The 10,928-nt window shown below is 41.2% G+C and overlaps 1 protein-coding gene across 1 annotated transcript; it reads right to left on the bottom strand.

The window, feature by feature from the left end:
- Positions 1–1,241: 1,241 nt before the first annotated feature.
- slc39a9 (solute carrier family 39 member 9) lies at positions 1,242–10,457 on the bottom strand. The gene is made up of 7 exons (XM_080415104.1): positions 9,861–10,457; positions 9,392–9,500; positions 7,434–7,637; positions 6,839–6,907; positions 6,495–6,580; positions 6,235–6,369; positions 1,242–4,365 (listed from the first exon to the last, which is right to left on the bottom strand). Exons 1-7 carry the CDS (start codon positions 9,957–9,959, stop codon positions 4,138–4,140), a joined length of 930 nt encoding a protein of 309 aa, XP_080271230.1. The 5' UTR covers positions 9,960–10,457; the 3' UTR covers positions 1,242–4,137.
- Positions 10,458–10,928: the final 471 nt, after the last annotated feature.

Genomic DNA, 10,928 nt, shown 5'->3' with positions numbered 1-10,928 from the left:
AGATTATAAAAAATATTGATGGTTCTACTGCCACTTCCCACCGGGAAAGAAAATATAATCAGCACCTATTTTCTTTTCAAACAAAGATAGTGAGCTTTACATTTTTAAACTGAGCCTCCACTGCTTGATTATTGTTTTAGTCGCAGTCCATAAATTGTGTGTTCACTTGTAGTTTGGGCTGATTATTTGTGGCTACTGTGTAGGCCAGGGGTGTCAAACAGATTTCGGGGTGAGGGCAACATTGGGCGAAGGGTGACTTGACGAGGGCCGCAACCAGTTACAGACGTGAATACTGTACTCACTCACGTGCGTTAACTTACACAGCTGTCACTTGGCTTTGTTTTCCAGCCTGTTCAGTCACTGCTATTAACTACATATATCACTTTAGAATTTTGTTCATTAAGAATAGCTACTTCAATTATTGGTATTACGGTTGTAGGCTACAAGAAATTTGGTATGAGGGGTGAAAAAGGAGCCCCAAAAAACATTAGAAAATAGAATCATTTTCAATACTGTCTCCACTATAACTACAAATTTGTAAATGGGTACAGAACCTTTTGTGCAGGCCTGAGTGCTTCCAACGATCAACATTTTTTATTGAAGTGATGAACAATAATGAAATATTCAGAAAATATCAATGAATCACAATAGGATTAATGCTTCAAATAATAACCACTTTAAAAAAAAGTTAAACGTTTTTTTTTAAAAGGCTATACGGCTGTGTGGGAATTTACCAGATGGTTGCCGGTCGCGCTAGTTTAGTCTACATTACATTTTTATCCTTGTTATCTGACTACACGTGGCAAATTATGAACAAAAATCCATGGCACCGACCATGTTTCTGGAATAGCCTCAGCAATTGTGCTAAGCAGATCTCTATTAATGACAAAACCATGGTGCTGTCCATGGTGCTGAACATGCACACCCATTGGCAGTGGTGCTGAACCTTTTGCCAATCGATGCATGTAAAGCTGTGTGCGTTGTCAACTGTCACCATTTTCTGTCTTGCAGGTTGCGGCTTGCTTGGCTCACTAAGTGACACTTTTTGTTTATGATACAATGAACAATTTTAGTCGTGATTTTTTAAATTATTTGATCAAAAACAGCTAAATTCTCTCTCAGTGGGTGGCCCGCACATACCCATCACAGAAAAAACCCTTAAGCATCATATAATTAAGGCCTCTCTACTTATCCCATAATCCAGTCATTACAACAATCACATTTCAGACTGCACCACTTCATAAAAACCAAAAAAAACTTTAATCCGTTTGTCATGAAATACATTGCTTCTCAACTGCTTTTTGCAATCAAAACATGGAAATAAGGCAGACCCTTCATGGAATGACAAGGAAAATGACACCCCTTCACCCCAAAAGCAAAAAGGAACCCCGACTGCTACCTATCCTTGTCTGAAAGTCGGGGGTGGGGGGTCCCTTTTGAACACCTACAGTATAAAAAGAGAAAGCAAAAGTGTCATGCAGCTTAAGGTCTGCATGCAAACTGCCCCCATCCCATCTCACCATATTCCTATCCATCCCATCTCACCATATCCCTATCTATGCAAAGACGTGAGGATGCATCCGAAATGGGTGGTTAAAACAATGTTTTTTCATCTCATATGAAAGCTGAAGTTATGTAATTAACCACTTAAATCCTACATACTTAGTTACATACCGGTGTGCCCAAGGGCTCTGTACTTGGTCCTCTCAATTTTCCCCTCTACACCAAATCTCTTTGCCAAAAATAGCCCATCTATTAAGCGCATAACAAGTCGCAATGCGGGTCTGCTATTTTCAGCCAAATGTTCACCCCACAACAGGGACACTAGGCTTCATGTGGCTAAAATGACAAGTTGTAAGTACAACCCTTTAGTTTAAATCTTCTACAACAACAAAAAAAGAACTATCTTTAATTCCATACATCTTTTGTCCAGGAACAATATAGAGTATCTGTCACACTGAGAGCATTATGATTGGTTGTGTGCGCGTGTGAGAGAGAGAGAGTTTATGGGGGGAGGGGGGGGTCTGTACAGTATACATAGATATACAATACACATTGACTCTGCTTTTTGCAGGCACATTTGCAGTAACATAATTTAAAAGTAAAACTATAACTATAAAAAGACAGGTGTTTGTGACCAAAGTATTGTAAATTGTAAATATTGGAGGCTTTCCCCCCCCCCCCCAGGTGTATGAATATCCCTCTTTCTTGTTCGTGATACAGTTACAGTAACATTCACTGCTTCAACCCATTTGTCCTGATAAATAAGCAGCCTACATATTTTATATTAAACTACGGTTCAACATAATCAATGTAAGTCCTTTCATTACACTAAATTGGGTCACTGAGAGTAGCAACAGTAAAAGACACAATAGCTATGTTCCCACATAATTGTAAGGAATAAGGGGTTTTTATGTTAAGTTTGAAAATGTGACAATTGGCTACCTGAATAACCAAGGAGCCCCATCAGAAAAGGGTATGTTAAATATTTGGAAAGATGACGGACATTTATTGTATTTCATCGCAAAGATTCTTGGCCAACGAAAACAAAACTTTCCCCTCAGGTGAGTACCGTAAATTAGAAAATTACAGTTCAAGATTTACAATTACAGTTCACTTGATTGGAAACATAGCTAATGTCAGGGGTGTCAGGACATAGATCAACCCATCTTGATATGTGAACCACACAGAAACCTGTTTGAACGCATTCTACAGTAGAGCTCTGTCCCCTTCCAGCCTGAGACACTGCTACACTCCTGAGAAACAAAGCCAGAGCCCAAACATGTAAGCAGACTGCTCAGGTATGAGGACATTAACAAGTCAACTTAGCCAATGACTCTAGCCTTGGTAGGTTGAAAAGGGTTGTAGAGCTGAACAGACACACTTAACCTATGGTCCTTCCATTTTCAGTTCTTCCATGTAGTAATGCCCTTTCCAAGCACTGTATTACTGTTACAACACCTGTATTAGAAATACTGAACCCCTCCTCAAAACAGCCATTACATCTCTCTAAACAATCACATCAATAAGTCTGTACAATTCATTCAAGTTCTATTAGAATTAGTTTTCAGGTAGAAAAAAAACAAGATTCAACAACTGAACACATGATTGAAACAGGGACTCTCAAGGTGTGGTCATGTTTTGAGGCTGGTCTAAGTTCTGCCACGTTGCAGGATTTGAAGCAGATGTTGCATGGACTGAACCACAGGCCACAGTGGCTGACACATCAGTGAATTTGTAAGCCACCGACTAGATAGTAAGAAAAGGAACTCCAAAAGTGTCCCCAGCCACAGCAAAGATGTACTTGGCTGTTTTTGTCTGGTGACTGGTGTACATTCCCCCCACCATGCTTCCTGTAGCTCGTTGAATGACTGAAGCAAAGAAACTGAGAATTTCCCTGGCGAGACAATAAATAAGGATCATTTACCAACATAAAAACATGATGTCCTTACGACAATAAAAGTATCCACTCCTACTTGTTATATGGCACTTTAACATTCAGACAGGCCTGTGTAATTCATTTAGATAATGATGGATATAAAGCCACTCTGTACAATGGTAAAAAATTACAATTTCCTCCCTATGTCCACAAGTTCAAATCAAGATAATTTAAATCTCACTAGACAACTGCCATCTAAGAAAACATAATAATGATATCAGGATTGCTCATTTTGAATTTGAACATTATGTAACAATGAAGCAAGACTCCATTGCGATATTTGAACCTAAAGGGTGCACCCCTGGTTTAAAAAAAACAAACAAAAGGAACTATTTTTGCTGGAATTAATAGATGTACATGGTTTTGTAAAGTTTTTGTGAACAGTCTCAGCACAAAACGCTTCTTTGTGTGTTTGTGTACTTAAGGATCACTGAGAAAGAGGGTTGTAGCGGCACTGACTTAAGATTCCCAACTTCCTCATCCATCCACAACTGTTCTTGGTACAAGTTCAGCTCTGAGCCTCATGGTATCCATCTCCGTCAAACTAGAGCAAGTTTTGGTCTGAGCAGACCCATCAACAGATTACCAAAAGTAATAAAAACATTTAAGATCCGTGATGTGTGAGGTCTCTGTTTGGCTTTTCTCTTCATTCCCTCAAAGCCTTTTTCATTCACCCCCCGGTACTTCAGTTCTGGGGTCTAATGATGGTGGCCGACAGACAGAACTAGGGGAATAAGGCAGCCCAGGACCAGAGCTACCACCTCCACCTTGCTTAGTCCCTTCCCTCCGTTCCCTCCTGTGTGGCTGTGGCCGGCACCGCCGACCTCGGGCAGGACGTGAACTGTAGCCACATAAAGGAAAGTACCCGCTGAGAAGAGCATGGCCACACCGGTGGCGTTCACGTCCGACAGGGCCTCCTTACTGCTCTGTAGAGGGGAAGAGATTACAGGAGGGTTCAAATGTTATGGTTATGGAGATAGAGCAGGCAGAGGGACACAAGGACGGATGTGATTCCTCAATCGTTGGATATACAACTCCATTTAATTACAAATGGGAACATGCCTTTCAAGCGTTTGACATTCATGTGTACATCCCATAACTCATCACCCACAGCCGTTTCATTGCAAATGGCTAGACTTTTGTCCAGAACGGCACCTCACACAAAGAGAAAAGTACTGTTTGAATGAACAAGGAAAGGCAAAGGATACCAGAAAGGATATTAGAGCATAAGACCCTAATGCTAGACAGGGGGGAGTGGAGGTCAGGCATCCCGGAGTTGCCAGTTGGTGTCGGCTAGTATTCACATTTTTTATACCTCATATTTTGTTGCGTTTTTCTGCCGTGCGATAGACATGGTATTAAATCAATGTTTTTCAGGGCATTCAAACACTAGTGTCAAGTAGTGTTTAACATTTTCCGGGAAATAGCTCATTTTAATTCCCGGGAATTTTCAGACCTTTTCCCGGGCTTCCCGGGAATTCCCGTTAAAGGGTAAAAAAAAAAGAAAAGTGCCCACTAAAATGCATTTATATGTAGATACTTAAATAGTCAATTTTACATCGAGGTGCCCAAATGTCCCTATTGTGTCCATCTATGAACTTGCACAAATAATGACTTAAAGGACAACTTTGTTTTTTTACAACCAAGGTTTATGTTTTAGATTGTAATTAAAGTAAATAAAAGATGAGTGTTACATTTTTTAAATTGACTGCTTTCTATAATTTTAGCAATTTTCGCGATCTTTTTTACAGTGGGCGGGGGCATTCTGTCCGGTGGCTAAATATGTATTTTTTTACACAATAACCCAGCGATTTCTTTATTATTATTTACAGTAGCTCTTCTAGCCATCTGGCCATCAAAGACCACAGGACCTTTTTTATTGTCCGCCCACTGTAAAAAAAGATCGCGAAAATTGCTAAAACTATAGAAAACAGTAAATGAAAAAAAAAATAACACTCATCTTTTATTTACTTTAATTAAAAGCTAAAATATAAACCTTGGTTGTAAAAAACCAAAGTTGTCCTTTAAGTTGATTTTTTAAATCAATAAATATAGTATTTCTTAATTATGAATAATTATAGCTTGTAGATTGGCTATTTTCACCATTTTACATTTTTAAAAGGAACAGTTTTTCCACCCGACAGCGACAATATATAGTCTATATATGGCTACATTAATGATGATAAAAAAATCGGACCACACCGGTCTAATACTTTCCCTCTCTCTCTTGCTCTCTCTCTCTCCAGCTCTCCAGTCTCTCCTCTCTCTCTATCAAAAGCATTGCTTGGCTTGGGCACATTTTAAGCTGGAATATAGGCTCGAAATCAAACCTACCCACTGTTATGCAGCGTTTCACATTCGCTTGATGTTGAATCTCAACTAGTCAACTGGTCACTGGTGTCTACCGTATTGACAGCAGAGGAAACGGTGAAATCAGCGTGCGCAGGGCAGGCAGGGGGCACCACGGCCACTTGTGTTTTATTTTGTTCATTACTGTTACATTCAGTGCGTCCCATATTTCACAACGGGACGATGGGACCCTGGCCTGGTCGGCAACGCGGCAAGTAACTTGGCTAATTATAATAGTAATTCCTCTGCGCTGTAGATAGGCTTTTCTACTAATTAGTATTCATTTCTAACAAGAAAAATAAAACACCGGGATCCCGGGAACCGAAGTCAGTTCCCGGGACGGTAAATAACCTCGGGAATCCCGGTGTTAAACACAAGTGTCAAGTACAGTGTCACTCTAAAGAGTATCCATGCTAAGGTTAATAAAATAAAAAATAAAGTTCTACCTGACTGAGACCCAAGAAGGTGAGCATGGCAAGGACCGGTGCTGCCAAGGAAAACACGAGGAGATGTTTGCGAATGCGGTTCCTCTCCAGACCGGCGTGCATGAGGAAGGACACCAGGCCAAATGCAGCTGGGGCCTGGCAAATAACACAGGGTTTTTAGGATATACACAGTTTTGCATGCACATTTATGCTCACACATTTTAGTCAATCCCCACAATGATGACGGTTTTGTGGTTTAGAAGTATTCTGGTCAGTATTACCTTGTGCAACATGATGGCCACAAAGACAATGAGCTGAACACTGGTCTGGGAGGTGGAGGCAGCCGCTCCGAGGGCCACACCATCCGCTGGAGGATAAGTACAAATACACGGATTCATTTATACAAGCTAGAAAATTGTAGGATTTGACCATTAGTAGTGGTATAAAAATCTATTGTGTAAAATTATAGTTGATTACTTAACAGTGGCAGGTACAACAGACTGACTTGACTAAATTTGCCAGTATCTGGCTAGTTGAACCCTCTACCTACCCTGGTTTCCCAAAACCCTCAAGTTAAACATGATAACAATCGCATATTCTGTGCATCATCGAGTGTCAAACCTACCTGCGGCATGGACCACAAGTCCCAAGGTGATGGTTATCTTGGAGGATGCGATTCTAGCTGCCTCTGGGTCTAAACATGACAAACACAAATCAGAGAGACATCTGTGATGAACACAACTCACCATACAGGTATATATACACATACCCACTGTATACACACACACACACACACACACACACACCATTTTTAAGGGTTTTTGGGATGAATTGGGAGGTACTGTAAGTCACAGAGACATAGTAGCGTCATGACATACTAGCATCATGTCCAGGGGGTGTATTTGTACATCAAGCTGCCTCGAGCTACAGAAACAGGATATAGGCTCCTACCCTATGGGCCACATGGCTATTTACTTTACTTATGAGATCTATGCATTTCTGTGCCAAAGTATGTGTCCTATAGTATAGCCTACTTTAGCTACGTTCAATATACGACTGCTTGGAAAGTCAGAATACACAAAGACGGCAAGTTCATAATAATATGAAAAAGATCATTTACACTAGAAACAGAGATGGACAGGGGCTTATAAGAACCAGACAGACAAACACATAGATACAGTGTACACACACACACACACACACACACACACACAACTGACCATCACTGTTGTGCACATGGGAGGATCCTATCTGGTCCACCAGCAGCATGAAGACAAAGCCGAGTACCAGAGAAACTCCAATGTAGGCATGGAGCTGCTCGTGGCCGTGGGCATGTTCCACACTGGGCCCCAAGCCTGCTTCTGCCTCGCCCTTCGACTCAGACACCTCTACCACTCCTGCCTGGCTGTGAGTATGGTGCCCCCCTACAGTCAGACAAGTGAAGAGAACAGACAGACAGACAGACAGCGCACACACAAACATAAATATAACGGGAGATCCTTAGATAGTTGAAACCCCCTAACATCACTAACCATGGCATGACATATACTATTGACATGACATAGTTACTATTTCCTAACAACATTAATGAAGAGACAAATCCAGACATAAGACAGACAACACTTCAATACATTGTGTGGAACATCATGGTTTTCTGACAATGTAAATAAGGCTTGAAAATTAACTGGGCCAACTGTTTGTGCTTAACAGTCAGTGTTGCACAACAAACACACAGTGTAAACAGTAGACTATCACTGCATGTTGAACTTTGTTCTCCATCTAAGTAGGAAGCTCCTTGCATGCAACCATATATTTTTTCTATTGTGCAGTGCTGCTGCTTGTATGTCTGCAGCCTACTGTGTTGAATTCATGACTTCTTAGCCACTTAAACCATATATACGTATTCGTACATCAAATAGCAAAAATAGCCTATAAGGTCAAAACATAACGCACGCAAGGTTGGAGATCTGCTAATTTAGGTGAATGTCCACCCGTTTTCCCTGAATGTTCGCCTTTAATGGGATGCCCAAAATTGGGAGCTAGGGTCCATGTGGTTAAGTCAGTGCAGTCTGAATTCTGTCATTTTTGTGCACTGCTTTAATAGTACTAATACACATTTTGTTGCATGCAAGGAGATTCCTACTTGGTTGGATATATTGTATTTTTCAATATTTTGGGCCAGTTTGGAAGCCCTTCCAACACTCTCACTCTCACACTATGCACCCAACAGCACCACACTACATGTCATATTACACACCTCATACTAAGGGACCGCAATGGAAACAAGCTGTAGGCTTTTTTTTGTGTTATGCTGTTGATTAAGGTGGGTCAGATGTTTGTTACAAATGCATGCATGTGACATGTGATTTTACTTAATGATCAATGAAGACATCACTCTATCCGTTTGTGTTGGGAACATTGTCCTATCTAACTCAAACTGGTAAAAGCAATAGAATATACTCTACCGCAGACATTCCCCAAGCTGTACCCATGACCTCAGTAAACAGCCCAAGCAGAATTTGAGCTATGAGTCATATAACAGAGACTCCACTATCTCAGGACAGTGTTTACTATACTTAAAGTGGCAATTCATAAAATGTATGTAATTCCTGGGATTTTGATTGCTGAGCTAAGACGGAACACTTGACTGGGTGAAATTCTGCACTTTCAGGCAGTACCAGTAGGTGTCCTCCCTGACACCAATGTCTAAATTTCTCAATGGAAGAGGAGAGAGACCACTGCAGATGTGCTAGTTATATTGTTGGACCATACTCCAACATACAGATTGGTTAAAATAAGGTTTATTCATTAAAATAACAAATAAGGATTACAGCTTCAAAATCTGGACACATGCTCTGCCAGTGTCATCCCATCCTACTTACATTTGTCTGCAAGTCATTAAACGCGAGTTCATAAGTACACACCATAAAATGTGTCTACATCAGTGGTTCTCAAAGTGGGGTCCATCCACGGACACGCAGCGGTCCTTGATGGGGTTCTAAATTGACCCTTACAAGTCTGTAACTAACTCTGAGAGTGTACAAATAAACCAAATGGACCCGTTGTACACTCTCAGAGTTAAAGGGGGTCCTTGAAAAGTAGAAATGTCAAAGTTTGAGAACCACTGGTCTACATCAAGAAGGAAGCAGAGATTCCAATGTTGGAGATCAGAACTCACGTTCTAGGACCTCTTCGTAGAGAGCATGAACCCCTTCAGGGATGATGACAGCCAGTGCTGTGCCACACAGAAGGCCTGCTCCAAGCACCGTCACCAGCTTCAGCTTCTCCTGCAAGCAACCAAGTGAAAAGCAGTGGTAGTTATTGTTGAGGCAAGAAATGTCACTATTCGTTTTTGGAAAATAGCCGATCTACAAACTCACAACGCCTCGCTCAGCTTGTAGATCTGCTATTTTCACAATAATTATCTATGGAATCGAAAGTTGAATGCCGCAACTCCTACATTCCAAGTGCTTGTCAGGGTGGGGGGTCCCCAGTTCAAATATGATTATTTTGGGGGGGTCACGGCCTGGAAAGGTTGAGATTGAAAACCACCAACTTAAATGAACGGCACGGGTCCATTCGGTGACATTTTGCACATCCTCGGGACTTAAACGAAGGCAAAGCGGCCGTGTAAAGATGACACTCACCTCTGAAAAGTTGACAGCCAGAGGTATGGTCCCAGCGACATAACATCCCACCAACATGGACAGAGACAGCACACTGATCGAGCCTAAATCGTCCATCATAATAACTGCAGACTTGTGTTGCCTAGACTGTGCTGCTGCTGCAACTACTGCAAAGCTAAATACTTTATCAATCCAACTTCAAACTTGTTAACGTTTTACTTAACATTTACTTAAAGACCGTATGAGTCCAGTGTGCACTATATCACATACATGTCAACCTGTGGAACTGTTGGTGTTTCTTATATAATCAGCGAGTTTGTTTCCTCCTTTTGGTGCTAGGTAAAGGTTGCTACCTGGCTAGCATCTAAGCTAGGTTAGCTCGGTTCAGAGACGATGGATGCAGCATCTGGCCTCACCACCAGTTCAGCTGAGCTATAGATATTTTAAAAACACAAGCTAACATGTACTGGCACGCTGTCTTTCATGTACAACGTACCACAATTTACCACATAATTCTCATTTAACAATATGAAGCCATGCAGGAGGCGTGTGTCATCATGTTATGTGATGATATACCCGTGTTGACTAGAGGCTAAATGGCTAACAGATTGGCCACCAGTGTTGCCAGGTTTTGGGAGAGAAACAAGCAAGCGAGTCTATAAAAACAAGCACCAAAAAACGTCTAGGCAGCCGACCTACAAGCTCAACGCTTTGTAGGTCTGCAATTTTTTCTGCAGTTTTTTGAACATTTTTTAAACATTAACAAAAATATTGTATGGAGGGCGGGGGGGGGTCACTGGCAAAACATATTTTTAGATGGGGTGGGAGGGTCTGCAGACAAATACATATTAATTTGGGGGTCCTTGACTTGAAAATGTTTGAGAGCCACTGGTTTAAACATTAGCAAACAAGCCCAAATAGTAAACTACACTTAAGAAACAAGCCCTCAAAAAAATAACAGCCACCAATAATTTACAAGCAACTTCACAGAAAAACAAGCCACAAGTCACTTATAAAAGGCGAACATGGCAGCACTGTTGCTAGCTTGTTTGGTGCCGAATAAAAGTACTTCCGGGTAACCTCCAGCCC

The sequence above is a fragment of the Gymnoscopelus braueri genome, assembly GCF_963280865.1.
Source record: "Gymnoscopelus braueri genome assembly, chromosome: 19".
Classification (NCBI taxonomy): Eukaryota; Metazoa; Chordata; class Actinopteri; order Myctophiformes; family Myctophidae; genus Gymnoscopelus; species Gymnoscopelus braueri.
Note: the sequence above shows the minus strand (reverse complement) of the source record. Positions and strands in the feature narration are given on the sequence as shown.